The sequence below is a fragment of the Procambarus clarkii genome, chromosome 7 (genome assembly GCF_040958095.1).
Source record: "Procambarus clarkii isolate CNS0578487 chromosome 7, FALCON_Pclarkii_2.0, whole genome shotgun sequence".
Taxonomy (NCBI): domain Eukaryota; kingdom Metazoa; phylum Arthropoda; class Malacostraca; order Decapoda; family Cambaridae; genus Procambarus; species Procambarus clarkii.
In genome coordinates, this window is record NC_091156.1 from 6,022,965 (window position 1) to 6,039,607 (window position 16,643).

General features: G+C 45.7%; 1 protein-coding gene across 1 annotated transcript in view; it reads left to right on the forward strand.

Moving 5' to 3' along the window:
• LOC123761479 (homeobox protein Hox-B7-B-like) overlaps positions 1-16,643 on the forward strand; it is a 206,030-nt gene that overhangs the window by 133,297 nt on the left and 56,090 nt on the right. Inside the window, exon 2 of the mRNA XM_069314443.1 lies at positions 10,033-10,720. Within this exon, the coding sequence (XP_069170544.1) occupies positions 10,135-10,720 (586 nt within the window). The 5' untranslated portion in view covers positions 10,033-10,134. The remainder of the gene's footprint in view (positions 1-10,032; positions 10,721-16,643) is intronic.

Genomic DNA, 16,643 nt, shown 5'->3' on the forward strand with positions numbered 1-16,643 from the left:
CCAGGGACACGTTTTCTTTATCGCTGGGGGGGGGGGAGTAGGTGGGACTGGGGTAAAGTGGAGGTTTGGGGGGGGGGGGGGTTCTTCTGTGAAAGCCACGGAGAATCGAATAACTTCATTAGGCCTCCATTGCTGCAGGGTGTTTCAAACTCCATCACGGGGTCCCAACCACTCTCAAAAACCGCAGCTAACTGGCCTGTTAACCTTCCTGGGTTTTTCTACCTTTTTTTTTTTTAATTTTGTTTCATTTTCTCGCTTTTGTTGTCGTTGGGAGGAAGTAATGCTGGAATGTGGGGCTTTAATGTGCTTCGATTTGAGGGCGTGAATTTAGCTAAACGGTAAAACAAACAGTGGACAAACTTGAAGCATTTGATTGGGACTTGATTGTTAGGTAGAATGTTTGAACTCGTGGTCGGTACCGGGTCGCATTTGACGCTGAGGCATCGATGGAAGTGGCGATTGTGATTTCTGGAATCAAAGCGCCTTATGTGGATCTTTGCTCGGATTCATGAATGGGCTAATAAAACGCGGGAATATTTGAGGGCAACTATAAATGGATGTAAAGGAAGGGAAAATTGTAAAGGGAGAAATTGTATAGGGAAAAAATAGGGACAAGGGGGCGGGAAGGGAATAGGGACAAGGGGAGAAAAACTCGGAACAGCCTTGGAGTACAAAGGGCAATAAAGAAAGTATTACAAAAAAACGGTACTGCCTTTCCGATTGTGTTGACTAGATTGATCCTTGCCCCTGTACACGCCCTACACACACACACACACACACACACACACACACACACACACACACACACACACACACACACACACACACACACACACACTCATACAGAGCCTTCAGAGCCTATCAAATCTTAGATTTGACTCTAGACTCTACCAAATCTTAGATTTGATAGAGTTCAGTAGGCTCAAGAATTTTTACACCAGTTGATTGACGGTTAAGAGGCAGGACCAAAGAACCAAAGCTCAACTCATCCTCCGCAAGCACAACTTGGTGAGTACACACACACACACACACACACACACACACACACACACACACACACACACACACACACACACACACACACACACACACACACACAGATATTAGAAAGAACTTTTTTAGTGTCAGAGTGGTTGACAAATGGGATGCATTAGGAAGTGATGTGGTGGAGGCTGACTCCATACACAGTTTCAAGTGTAGATATGATAGAGCCCAATAGGCTCAGGAATCTGTACACCTGTTGATTGACGGTTGAGAGGCGGGACCAAAGAGCCAGAGCTCAACCCCCGCAAGCACAACTAGGTGAGTACAACTAGGTGAGTACACACACACACACATAGACATGCCCTCATATATACACTCCAGTACATAGACGCCTCCTATGTATATTCACCCACCATATACACACCCGCCTTAAATACACACACGAGCATTATTTTTTTTATGTTACATGAAAGCTTTCTATTCACGTGCGCGCACATTGTGTATACATTAATCTTTCACACACACACACACACACACACACACACACACACACACACACACACACACACACACACACGTAGGGGGCCTCGTAGCCTGGTGGATAGCGCGCAGGACTCGTAATTCTGTGGCGCGGGTTCGATTCCCGCACTTTGGGCAAAGTTTCTTTCACCCTAAGTGCCCCTGTTACCTAGCAGTAAATAGGTACCTGGGAGTTAGTCAGCTGTCACGGGCTGCTTCCTGGGGTGTGTGTGTGTGGTGTGTAAAAAAAAAAAAAAAAAAAAAAAAAGTAGTTAGTAAACAGTTGATTGACAGTTGAGAGGCGGGCCGAAAGAGCAAAGCTCAACCCCCGCAAAAACACAACTAGTAAACACAACTAGTAAACACACACACACACACACACTGAGCGGGACCAAAGAGCCAGAGCTCAACCCCCGCAAGCACAATTAGGTGAGTACACACACACACACACACACACACACACACACACACACACACACACACCTCCTTTGATGACACGCCTGCCTACCCATATGCATGCTTCATATCTCAGGAAGCAAACTCACTAACACATATGACACAAGCAACCAAATCATTGTCACCTCGAGTTGATTTGTCGACACCATTCAGCGTATCACTCACATTTACGGGACATTTTTTGTATCGTCAAGTTGCGTATCTCTAGGTGTTATTTACGAGTTCCTGATTTTGTGGAAGTGCGTAATCGAAAAAGGCAAAATAAAGCCCTTTCGGACCGCGCCATGCCACGTGACGTATCGGAGTGGGAATCCCTGATTGGCTGACGAGCTGATGACATTGGGCTGCCGCATGCCTCCAGGGAATTTAGCTCCGGCTGACGTCATTCGTTCATTTTATTTCTCATTTCCCAAGTATAATTTCCTTTTGTCGAATAATGCAGCCTAAGAGTCGTTTAGTTACTAACGAAATAATCTCTTACTGGGAAATGATTCGTGAGCGACATTCATGGTTTGTGTATGTGTGTATCAGTTTCCCTCTGCCGCTAACAACTCACCCACTTCCCTCACCCCCGGACCACTGGGGTTCCCCTACCACTCCCTAACACCCAGACATCCCCCGTCTCCCCCCCTCTCACCCCGGCCGTGCCAGGAACGTGCTGGAGTGCGTGATCTTGTTTTGGTCCTGCACGCGCGCGCCCCACCAGTCATGTTCTGACCGCAACCCAATTAGTGCCGTCTTAGTGTGCTGCTTCGCATATACGGGAACCCTATCACTAGATCGTTCCATGCACGCGAGCAGTGAGTGCCACTGCCGTCAAGAGAGTGAGCGGATAAGTGCCTGCGGAGCGGAGTTTGACCCTCGCTGGTAGGGTGGTGCTCTCTCACTCTGCAACTTCGTGTGCCTCATAGAAAACTGATTCCCCAGCCGCGACCCACGTGTTTTAAGCGCCATTAGTGGTTAGTGCGGTGTGGGAGTAGTGAAGCGGCGGTCGACACCTAGTTAGTGGTGTTGGTTGTGCTAGTGGTAGTGGTGGTGGTGGTGGCAGTAAGAAGATCGGCTGAGAGCTTCAAGTAATCTTGACACCAGGATAATACCACCCCCCAATCTACTCTGCTTATCTGCTCCGTCCGTTTTACATGGTTTGTGTTTGTGTATGTTACTCAAAACTCCTTCCAGTACGCATAATATTTTTTCATGTGATGTAACATTTGATTTTTGATAAATGTCTGTAATCCTTATATACATGTTAAAAAAATACAAATAGCCATACTTCCAGCTTCAAGATGGATTTGCACATGTGTTCTGTCATGCATAGATCGACTGACAGGAGATGACAGCTGATCAGCTATGACGTGACACCCTCTACTGGCGACGCGTCAGCTCATGCAAGTCACATACAAGTAACACAGGAGTTGTCATGGCCCCAGAGGCCCTTCTTCTCCCTGGCCTGGTGTCATGGCCCCTGAGGCCCTTCACTCCCCCCCCACCCTGGCCTGGTGTCATGGCCCATCAGGCCCTTCACCTCCCTCTGACCTGGTGTCATGGCCCTTCATGCCCTTCACCTCCCTCTGACCTAGTGTCATGGCCCTTCATGCCCAACATCTCCCTCTGACCTGGTGTCATGGCCCTTCATGCCCTTCACCTCCCTCTGACCTAGTGTCATGGCCCTTCATGCCCTACATCTCCCTCTGACCTGGTGTCATGGCCCTTCATGCCCTTCACCTCCCTCTGACCTGGTGTCATGGCCCTTCAGGACCTTCACCTTCCCCCTGGCATGGTGTCATGACCTCTCATGCCCTTCACCTTGCCTTGGCCTGGTATCATGGTGTTATAAGGAAAGACTGGGTAATTGATGATAATTTTTTTCAGGAAAGGAATAAAAATTTGTGAGGATTTTGGAAGCTAAACAGAGACTAATTAAATATTGTGAGGGATGGGGGAGAGTACGAACGTTCCTGGAGAGTGTTTGGTGAAAGAAGAATGTTTGAGGGAAAATCTGGGGGTGCGGCAGGAGTGTAGTAGGGATTACGAGGAGCATGAAGTAAATTGGTAGCTAATCTGTGTGATAGGGAATTAGTTTAGCGGGGAATTTTTGACTGAAGTGAAGGGGAAGAAGACGCTTATTTGTCGTGAGGTAGAGAATTATGATGAGGGAGTCGATGAGGGGAAGGAACCTTATTTGGGTGAGTGAGGAGGGAGGGGGGGGGGATAAAAAATGCTAAACATTCCGGAAAAAAGCAGGATTATGTTGGGGAGCTTTGGTACAGAGTGAGCTAATTACAATATATATAATAAAATAAAGGAATACAGGACGAGTTTGGCGGAAGGAAATAGGAATGAGAAACGAACGGGGCTGAACCTGAGGAGACAACCTTAAATCATAAGAGTGTAAAAGAAAATAAGAAAGCCGTGAGGGTGGGTAGGAGGTCTTAGAAAGGGCAGAAAATTACAGCCAGTAGCTGTATAGTGGTAATACTTGCCCCTGGGCCTCGAGACCGATTTGGTGTGGATTAGAGTCCTGGCCAGGGAGGATAGAGTCCAGGCCAATGGAGGATAGATACCTGGCCAAGGAGGATAGAATCCTGGCCAGGGAGGATAGAGTCCTAGCCAGTGTGAATAGAGTCCTAGCCAGGGAGGATAGAGTCCTAGCCAGGGAGGATAGAGTCCTAGCCAGGGAGGATAGTCCTGGCCAAGGAGGATAGAGTTCTGGCTAGGGAGGATAGAGTCCTAGCCAGGGAGGATAGAGTTCTGGCCAGGGAGGATAGAGTTCTAGGCCAGGGAGGATAGAGTCCTAGCCAGGGAGGATAATCCTGGCCAGGGAGGATAGAGTTCTGGCCAGGGAGGATAGAGTCCTGGCCAGGAAGGATAGAGTCCTTGCCAGGGAGGATAGAGTTCTGGCCAGGGAGGATAGTCCTGGCCAGGGAGGATAGAGTTCTGGCCAGGGAGGATAGAGTTCTGGCCAGGGAGGATAGAGTCCTAGCCAGGGAGGATAGAGTCCAGGCCAGGGAGGAATAGAGTCCTGGCCAGGGAGGATAGAGTCCTGACCAAGGAGGATAGAGTTCTGGCCAGGGAGGATAGACAGGGTGCCAATTGTAAACTGTTCGACCCTGTTCACCCAGCAGTAATTGGGAACCTGGTAGTTAACCAGGGTCGTGTTCCAGGGAAAACAGGTAGGATAAGGCTTACCATGGGCTAAAGGAAGGGAAAGCTGCCACCCTGCTAGCTGGAGTCAGAAGTTGTCCTACCGTTTACTACTTGTGATAAAAAAATGAAAATACACACACACACACATATATATATATATATATATATATATATATATATATATATATATATATATATATATATATATATATATATATATATATATATATATATATATATATATATATGAAGAAGAAGGACTCTGAAAATTGCTTAATAAACATGGAAGAAGAAGAATTAAGTGGGAATAAAGAGGGTGAATGTGAAGGCTTTCAACGAAGGGCAAAATTAAAAAGTAAAGAGTTGATTAGAGGTAGTAAAAGTGTGTGAATGAGGGAGGTGGAGAGGGGGGGGGTGAGAGTAAAGGGAGAGGTGTCTGTGTATCCCAGGTAATTGGTATCCACTTTATTGGACCCTTCCGTTTCCCGCCCACTTTTGGGTTTTTATTTATGACATCCGTTGTTGTATATGGGCGTCTCCTGTCTGTAGTTCTGGACTGGCAAGTCCTGGAACGCTCGTCTGCTTAAATTGTAATCACTTAGTATTCACGTAATTGTGCTTTCGGGGGTTGAGCTCTGCTCTTTCGGCCCGCCTCTCAACTGTCAATCAACTGTTTACTAACTACTTTTTTTTCCACACCTAACACACACACATCCCAGGAATCAGCCCGTAACAGCTGACTAACTCCCAGGTACCTATTTACTGCTAGGTAACAGGGAGCATGTGTGTGTGTGTGTGTGTGCATCTCTTAATATGTATTTGTATGCTTCTTTGTGTACTTTTGTACTCCCTTGGAGAACTTGGAGAATATGCTTTGGAATATGGAATATGTTCTCCATATGCTTGGAGAACACAATTTTAGCTCTTCCTCTCTAACTTTGGTTCGTCTAATGGGATAACTCCCTACCTCTTTACATGTTGCGTTATTTGTTTTCAAAAATTCGAATGGATGTAACCCATATTTCATCGATACTCCTATTTAGGGTATTTAGAGAAATATTTATCGAAATAGGGTAACCTTTATTTCATCGGTATTTTATATGTGCGAATCATGGCCTCTCTCTTTTCTTCCTTTCTTCTAAGGGTTAAATTTAGTTACCTCCGTTTATCTTTGCAGAAAGCTTCTGTCTTCTCCAGTCTTCGTTTTGTGCTTTTTGGTGTATTTGAGTGTTCAAGTATGCAGCATCAAAGTCGCGAATTCTAACACTGATTAAACTTATTCTATGTAAAACATTTTTAACGCGTCCTTATTTGGGCTCTTGAGGGGTTTTCCTAGCAAAGTCTGTTTTACTGAATTGCACTTGCAAGAGCTTCGAGTAAGATTGAGATTGAAGCCTTGGGCGTATTTAAGCTAGACTCAACCGGATACCATGTTGTACAGCCGACAAGATTATCAGTACCATTCGCTTATCGCTGGGTCTTCCTAACTCCTGAATGAACCTAGTGAAGGGATTCAGTTGGCAGCAGGTTGTGCGTCAAAATTTATTTCTGGTCTATGTTAAGGTGTAATATTATGAAAGTTAATTTGTTTATTCCTATTTTACGAGTCGGGGAAAGGATTACTGGTTATAAGATAATAACAATTTTCCTCCGTATATTTCTCAGATTCTTTTTTAACTATCGTTCCTACTCAAATTTATCACCAACTTTCCCAGTCTTTATTCTCCCAATATTTTAAAATCTACCTTATCCCTATCTCTCCCTCATTCTACTTTCACCTCATTTGGAGCCTCCCTTATGTTCTTCTTCCCCCATCCTCCAAGTTATGACCCCTCCCCCCCCCCCATGTAATGGCCCCCCCTGCCTGTGAAAAATTATGCGCGTCAGCCTATGGTTGTAAATCGATAATATAATAGCCAGCGAATTATGGACGAGAGTGAGAATCGTACCCGCGCACCGTGTCAAGCTTTCCCAGTACACCGAATATATATCTGGATCGCCCTGAAGCTAATACGAAAATCAGCTTCAACTTGAACTTCTTTCTAAACTTTGGTTCAAATTGGATCACTTTCAAGTAGCATTGAGGTTAGATCATACAAGATTAGACTTAGGTGAGTTAAGATTCGTGTGTTGTTTGGGTGGTTATCTTGAGGTTGTTTCGGGGCTTAGCATCCATGCGGCTCGGTCTTCGACCAAGCCTTCCTTTTTGTTACACCCAGGAAGCAGCTCGTAGCAGCTGTCTAACTCTCAGGTACCTAATTACTGATAGGTGAACAGGAGCATCAGAGTGAAAGAAACTCAGGTGTCAGCTGTCAGGGGTGGGTTCGAGCAGCTGTCTAACTCCCAGGTACCTATTTACTGCTTAGTGAACAGGCGCATCAGGGTGAAAGAAACTCTGCCCAGTTGTTTCTGCCTCGGCCGCGAATCGAACTCGGGCCCTTAGGACTACGACCCCCGAGCGCTGTCCATTCAGCCGCGAGGTCCCTGTGTGCGTGTGTATGTGTGTGTGTGTGTGTGTGTGTGTGTGTGTGTGTGTGTGTGTGTGTGTGTGTGTGTGTGTGTGTGTGTGTGTGAGTGTGTGTGTGTGTATAAATTTGCGTGTCCTTGCGAGTGTTGTGAGCGCATGTATATTCAGATTTTTTAAATAAGCGTACATGCCCTAACACAATTGCGTACACATGTGACTGGGTTTGCGTGCAGCCCACGCGCGTGCCGCATGTCGGTGTTTGAGTATGTAAATGAGAACTGTTATAAAAAATTATATTTCCCAATAATCTTTAGTGCAGCTTGAATACCAAAAAAAAAAAATAATAGGCATATGGGGTGGATGGAAGGGTCAACTAGGGGGGGGGGGACGTCCCTCCTCCCCTCCCTATCCCCCATTACCTCATTTATCTCCCCCTTTTTATTCTCCCTTGCCCTCTTATTTCTCTATTTTTCATCTTCCATTTTCATTCGCTATATAGTCTACGTTATTCTTCGATTCTGCCAATATACATTCTTCATTCAACCTTCTTATCTGTTTTGTTTCTGTTTTCCTCTTTTATACCTCTCGGCCATACTCCATCTCTATTTCTATCATCCATCTCTACTTCACCCTCCATCTCTATTTCTATCATCCATCTCTACGTCCACCCTCCATCTCTACCTCCCTCCCTCCCTCCATCCCGTGCTCAGCCACCATTAATACCCTGACACACAGCGGGTGTTTACTGGGCGGTCAGCTGGGGGCACGTGGCGCCCCTCTCCCCGCACGCGCGTGTGCTTGCGCGCGAGTCCGAACCAACGGGTTCTTGCGTGAGCCCGTGATTTATTTCCTGCTCTGCGTCTCCCCCTCTTCAACTTTCCCTTTCTGTGTGTTGCCTTCTCTTGTTGCATTTTCCTCCGTTTGTTTTCTTTATTTTATTGTTTCCTCTTCTTTCTGTGTTCTTCCTTTATTGTCGTCTCTTCCTGCCTCCCTTCCCCTCCCCTGTTCTTCCCTCCTGCCTTCCTCCGCCCTTCTACACAGTGGGACTCCTGCCATCTGCGTGCCATGGCTGTGGTTAATGGCCCAGCCTGTGGATGGGTATTTCCTATCTTCCTCCCTATCTCTTGCCTTCCCTTCCCATCACTCTGTCAACCTCCACTTCCATCTCTCATCTTTGGCTTCCTTGCTTATGTGTTCCACACACTCGTTGTCTTTTCCTTTTCTGATCTTTTTCACTTATATTTCGCTCTTTCTTCTATCTCTCTCGCTGTTTATTCCTAATGTTTCTAAACCCTCACATGGTTCCACCCTTTCTCCACCAATATTTCAATTGCTCTTCTCCCACCCTTCTTTGCTCTCTCTCCTCCACTTTCTCCCTCCTTCACTCTCTCCTCTACTCTCTCCCTTTTCCATCCTCTCCCTCTTCTACTCCCTCCCTTCTCCATTCTTCTTCCTCCACTCACTCTCCTTCACTTTCTAGTAGTTAATTATCGTGTTTGTTTCAATTAAAATTAAAATTGTATTTGCCTTTTTTATCTTGATAAGTTTCAAATAAGAGGACAATAAAACACTGGTGAAGGCGCCATTAGCGAGAGAGGCATATCGACAAGTATAACAGGTATGGATGTGTCTAATGGCTGTGTATATATCATATTAACATTACCTCTGTACATATTGTTTTCTGTGTGGTAAGGGGTGACTCGTGCAAGTCAGAGTGAGTGTTAATGTGGGCGTTTTGACGCGGGTTTGGTGCTCTGGACGCGCTGTGTTGACGATGTTTCAACGCACGAGACGCGCTGTGTTGGCATTTTAATGCTCGAGACGCGCTGTATTGACGCTGTTTCAACGCACGAGACGCGCTGCTGTTGACGCTGTTTCAACGCACGAGACGCGCTGTATTGACGCTGTTTCAACGCACGAGACGCACTGTGTTGACGCTGTTTCAACGCACGAGACGCGCTGTGTTGATATTTTAACGCGCGAGACGCGCTGTGTTGACATTTTAATGCTCGAGACGCGCTGTGTTGACGTTGTTTTGATGCTCGAGACGCGCCCTGTTTAGACGATATTTTTTACGCCCGAGAAGCGCAGTGTTGACGCTGTTTGTTACGCTTGAAACGTAGTGTGCTGACGCTCGAGTCGCTTATATGACTGTCATAACATAGTGCTTGCCTGGTGGCGTCCTAGAGGGCAATGATATACTGGTGCTTGGCTGTATATATAGTTCGTTGACTACGCTTTGTTACCCTGCCTGCTAGAGTGAGTAGTGTAGAGTGCTGCTGGATACACCCGAGCCCGCGACGTAGTGGTTCAGGGTGTTGTTAACCTTAGGAATTATATGTTTAGGGTTTACTGAAGAAGAATTGGTAACTTTTGGTAATTAATTACATTTGGATATATTATAGCGTGTGATAACGTGTGCGTGCAGTGTTAACTAACGCGCGTGTCTCTCCCCGCAGGTTGGTTGCGAGCTGGCCGGCGGGCTGCCTGACGCCCCCCCCCAACACACCACCGTGGCTGCCAACTCGGCCCCCCTGGCGGCCTACCCGCCCGCCCCAGATATGTCCCACATGTCCTCCTACTACAACGCCTACCCGGACTACCGGCCGCCCCACCCGCCCGATGAATACCCGGGCGGCCAGGGCGGGGGTGGGGGCGGCGGGGGGCACTGCGGCCAGGAGTACGACCCCCGGATGCCCCCGACACACCCGTACTACACCCAACAAGGCTACCCGCGCTACCCGCCCTACGACAGACTCATGAACAACTACTACAACGCGCAAACCCCTCAGCACCCTCACACTCCGCACGGCATGCAGCCCCACGACGCCCACGACTACCGCGACCCCTCACCCGCCGCGCCCACCTGCATGGGTCAGCAGGCCTCCCCGCCCGTGCAGCAATATCCCTCCTGCAAGATGGCGGGGCAGGGGCCTCCTCAGCAACCCCAGCAGCCACAGCAACAACAGCCACAGCAACAGCCCCCGGGCATGGACCCCAACGGTGGTCCTCCCCAGGACACCTCGCTGCACATGGCCGCGCAGGACCACCAGGGCTGGGGTGCACAACAGCAGCCCCAGCAGCAGCAGCAGAACGCGTCCTCAGCCCTCCCCTCACCCCTCTACCCTTGGATGAGAAGTCAGTTCGGTAAGTCAAGCTCCGTTTGTTTCATATTATTCTTACCATTATTCACTCGACTGTCTTCTGTCTCTCCTTCTCTCTCTTTTTGTATATTGAAGTCTTGAAGTCTTGAAGTCTCCGTTGAAGTCTTGCAGTGTAGGGTAAATGTTCTTGGCTTTACACAAATTGATGTTCCTCCGCTCAAGATGTTAGGCCCTATAAACATATATATGTATTAGGCCCTATATATATATATGCAACCGATAACAATTATCATGACTTTTATATATCATAACTCCACCTAGTTTACTTATTGGGAACAGTTAGCATTAGGTACAAAGAAATGTGTATAAGCGGGGGGTGAGGATGGGTGTTTGTTGGTGGCCCCTGGGAAGATAAGGGGGGTGAATTGTGCCTGTTGTTACCCTAGGCAAAAGAAAGGCGTGAAGGGTGCTTGTTGATATCCCCTAGGCAAAGAAGGGGGGCTTGATGGGGTCCCCGGGTAGAGAAGGGGCAGAAGAGTGGCTAAGGACAGAGGAGTGGGTGAAGGCTTCTTGTAGGCGCCCCTGAATAGAGATGGGTGCCTGTTGGTGGCCCACGTGGCTGGCCGAAGCAACAGGCTTCTGGTTCCTCGACCTTGAAGATGATGTTCCGTGAGCATCGCCTCGCCGCTCTCCTACCCAGTGCCACCCGTCCTGCTAGGAATGATTAGTTAAATAATTAAATATTTAATAATATATATTGTTACACCGTCCTCGGACAGTTCTCTTGGGGTATAAGAGGATTTTTTTAATAGAATTATTCAAATCGGCAGGGCTCGGAGGTCGTAGTCTTTAGACCCGAGGTTCGATTCCCGGTCGAGGCAGAAACAATTGGGTAAAATTTCTTTCACTTGGTGCTCTTGCTCACCTACAAGTAGGTATCTGGGAATTAGACAGCTGCTACGGGCTACATCCTAGGAATCCTACGAAAATGTGTGAGAGATATATGTAGGTGATAAAGGAGAAACAGGCCATGGAGTCATTATATTAAACAACCGACGATTAGAAAGGCGGGGCCCTAGAGCTAACACCTCTATCTTGCAGGCACAAATAGTAAAACACACACACACACATACACAATATATACCCCTTCTAATACGTTATTTGATAAGTATTCAGTTGCACTAGAATTTGCATAACAGATCTCCATAACACGTCCATACCAACAATTACATTTAACAAAGTTCTCCAAGGTCAGGCAGGCATCTATGATGCAGTAGAAAATATGAAAACATATATATATTCTTCTATGACAAATGAGCATTCAAATAGGTAGATAACAAATTAATCTAAATAATCGTATATCAAATTCGTCTCAAAATTAGTTTTACACATGAAGCAGTTGATTAAAAAGATAATTTCATTTTAATAAGCAAGTCAATGTATATCCTGGGTAAATACTGGTTGGGAGACAGGGTTGTAGATTTATGACACAAATTACCACGTAACATAATGGACGTGGGATTGCTGGATAGTTTAAAATGTAGGTTAGACATGAATGAGTTAGTGCGGATATAAATAGGAGCTGCCTCGTATTGACCAATATAAGCCTTCAGCAGTTTCATTTATTCTGGAATTCGTATGTCAAAGGAAAGAAAAGTAGTTTGTAAACAAAAAGAAAAATATATGGTTCCCTGAGCGGCCGGTCAACCATACATAAGTGGGTCGGCAGGGCACTAACCCTTAATCCAGATGCGGTCAGCGGCGTCTCGTTTATGGCGTGTCGTAAAAAGTGTGTGTGTGTGTATGTGGGTGTGTGTGTGTGTGTGTATGTGTGTGTATGTGTGTGTGTGTGTGTGTGTGTGTGTGTGTGTGTGTGTGTGTGGGTGTGGGTGTGTGTGTGTGTGTGTGTGTATACTCTCCGATTTGTGCTACGAGGGTTGAACTTTGGCTTTTTGGTCCCGCCTTTCAACCGTCAATCTACTGGTGTACTAGATTCCTGAGCTTCTCGAGCTCAATCATATCTACGCACAGAATTCACAGTTGGGTGATGCATCAAATGAACAAATCCACAAGGGCCGTGACGAGGATTTGAACCTGCGTCCGAGAGCATCCCAGACGCTGCCTTAATCGACTGAATTTGTTCAGATGTGGATTTGTTCATTGATATCTACATTTGAAACTGTGTATGGAGTCAGCCTCCACCACATCACTTCCTAGAGCATTCCTTTTACTAACTACTCTGACACTGAAAATGTTCTTTCTAATGTCTCAGTAGCTCATTTGGGTACTCCACCTGTGTACCCTTTTGCATGTACCACCCGTATGTGTACTCACCTATTTGTGCCTGCAGGATCGAGCTTTGACTCTTGGATCCCGCAAGTGAGTGTGTGTACTCACATAAACATACTATTCTACATGTGTAAGCAGAGTCCTCGGACTAGCTACTGAGCCTCTCAAATAAGAGTTTCGTGTCTGCTTCTGAAACTATTTGTTATATTACTTTATCTGCTCCTAAAACGAAGCTTGATTAACGATGTGACTGTAAGCCTTGTTACCACATGTGTAACCTCAAGTTTCCCTCCTTATGCTCCTGTGCTGCCTCGTCTGATACTTGACCATGGGCTCTTTATTGCCCGTGACCATTTTCCCCTGAGAATCTTATTTGACGTTATATTTTTCTCGTTCACATAGTGTGCGTGTATTTATGTGTGCGTGCTTGTTTCCTCTTTGCGTGCTTGCATTTCTGTGTGCGTTCTCTCACCACTTTCTACCCCCCCCCCCCCTCCGTGTGGTAAGGGGGGGAAAGCTTTGTGGTTGAAGGGAGTTGGGTAAGTTATACAAGTGATGGATCAGCTCGCGTACACACACACACACACACACACACACACACACACACACACACACACACAGACACACACACACACACACACACACACACACACACACACTCACACACACACACACACACACACACACACACACACACACACACACACACACATTCTCATTGTGGTACACATACACACACACTCTCTCTCTCACGTCCAACTTCTCCCACTATGTCTTTCCCACGACTCAGTCCCATGCAGACAAATGAAAGAAAGTCAGTACGCCTTTCCCTACATTCAACAATGGGTTAAATCCTCTCCAAGACGAAGACGTCTACTAAGAAAAGGAAAAAAATACGAAAGGATCGTCTGAGCTTCCTCAGAGCTGTCTTGTACAATGGGGACCATAGATCCTTTGCGGCTACCTCCTGTCTTCTTGCCGAGTCCGGAAGGCCCTAAACTTAATTAAGGTATGGGACAAGATTGGAGCGGTGTGACAAGACCTTCTGTGTGTGTGTGTGTGTGTGTGTGTGTGTGTGTGTGTGTGTGTGTGTGTGTGTGTGTGTGTGTGTGTGTGTGTGTGTGGCGGCTTGAATTTCTACCTTCCTGGAGTAGTTTGTTCTGTGCTCTGTGTCTGTGTGGATGCAAGTGGATGCAGTAGGTGAGGATTTTTGTTTATTTTCTCCGGTAGTCTTAAAATATTTGTTGTGAGTTAGTTTTGGATAGATATAGGAAGATGGTTCTGACAGAAATGATTGATGGGTGATTGATGTTTGTATATGTGTGTACGTATGTATTTTATATTTGTACCTGCAGAATCGAGTTGTTAGCTCTTGGACCCCACCTTTCTAACCAATCTTTTTTCCTCTATCATGTGTACTACATATATGTCGTATATATGTCGTGTGTCCTCAACACACGCACACATCCCCAGGAAGCAGTCCGTAGCAGATGTCTAACTCCCAGGTACCCATTTACTGCTAGGTGAACAGTAAACAAGTGGTTGAAATATATCAGGGTGAAAGAAACTGCCCATTTGTTTCTGTCTCGACCGGGAGTCGAACCCGATTCCTTAGGACTATGACCCCGGAGAGCGGTTCACTCAGCCGTGAGACCCCTAAAGGCGTGGCTGTGTGTGTGTGTGTGTGTGTGTGTGTGTGTGTGTGTGTGTGTGTGTGTGTGTGTGTGTGTGTGTGTGTGTGTGTGTGTGTGTGTTTGTAAATATTGCATATATTTGCATGTATGCAATACTTGTCTTTTGTTTAATAATGTTTTGTTATATCCTTGAGACTTAGCTCAAATATACATTGCGTTACTGTCGTTATATGAAATGTGTCAATTTATATATTGTTTGCTTAAATACACAAATTTATATAGTTTTCGTTATAAAACCTTCTGCGGCTCCCCTGTAGAGCGCGATAACGTACGGAGAACACCGGAATGATGAAACCGGTCAGTCTGCCAAGATGACAGATGTGCCTGTCGTGTGTATAACAGTCAGGAAGAACAAGGTCGTTCAACCTCTACCCCCTTTTGTTGTTTTGATTTTTTTTTATCTCTGGATCGATCACAGTTGCTTCCCGCCAAAAAAAAAAAATAGAATTAGTGCACACGTTTCGCGCCAAAGATTATCAGCTAATATTTCACCCACCAAAGACTTTCTGGTTAAAATTTTTGCGTCGAATTTCACGTTTTATTCATAGCAACCGAAAGGTCTCCTGTGAATCATTTACTATTTTGATATATTTCACAAGGATTTGTTAAGTACTGTATGATAACAAAGTGTCCCCATTAAAATTATTATTGTTTAGAATTATTATTATTATTATTATTATTATTATTGGTATTATTATTATTGAAGGTGAAGGAAAGATCCAGTGTATATGTAAGTGTATTAAAAACTAATTTTTTGGATTTAGGTGCTGTATACAATGTATATAGACCGTTGTATACAACACCTTGAGAAAGGATCTAGGCTACATCCAATATTTTTTTAATGCACTTAAACATGTATTGGGTCTTTCCTTCACCTTCATTCATGCACTATGGCATTGTTGTAAATTTGTCCATTGTTATTATTATTATTATAGGCCTTCTTACAAATAGGATTTCACATTCATGTGCCCATCGACACTCAATTATGAAGGGACGAAGACGTTTCGGTCCGTCCTGGACCATTCTTAAGTCGATTGTGGACGGAATGGTCCAGGACGGACCGAAACGTCGTCGTCCCTTCATTTTCTAGTGTGTGGATTGGTCAACACTCAATTATGTATAGAATATGCACATCCACAGGACTGGACATTTTGTATTTATTAGCGAACTATAAATTCTGCGTATCGTAGATGCTTCTGTTAAACACTCCATATCTTCATTACTAGTCAAGCAAAAGTACCGATTACCATCTAGGCATTATCTCCCTACCTTTTCTCATAATTGTGTTCTATCTATATTTACCGCCTTCCGTTCACCACCTTCCTTCCCTCAGCATGGCGAACTTGTCTGTGCGCCACGCCTCTATTACTCAGGGGCCATCAAAACAATCCAGACCTATTCGCGTTAAACTGTTTGGGTGATATTTCATCGTTGCTCTTCTGTTTGGTCAGGCGGTTGGGTTCAGCTCAGCCGTCGGCCCCAGTGTTGACATTGCCACCAGGGAGCGCAGGCACTACCGACGACCGTTCTGTTCCTGGCCATTATCGATGACTGGCACGTGATTATTGGCACACACATCGACTTCCTCCAGCCCACTGGTAGTTGTGTGGCTTGTAGCCTGGCGATATAGATTGCAGGAGCGACTGTAAATATATGAATAAACAATGACGCTCTGGGGGGAATCCGTTACACGATATCATCATCCAGATATTTGCCTCGAGTTTGGAAGAGTTTAATACAAATAAAACGTTTAAGATATTTTCGACATCTTACACGTGTCTTTACCTTGCATACTTAGTGAACGACTTTTAATTAGAGATGCGACAACGTAATGAAGGCCCTTCATAGTCGAGTCCTGTCTTCAGATGTGTTAAAGTCAACATTTCACTCATTCGAACACATCCAGCCACACTGGAAAATAAGTATGGCGATCATTGACTGTGTAACAAATATGGCGGCCTTTTTAAGTTGTCAAACTGTGTC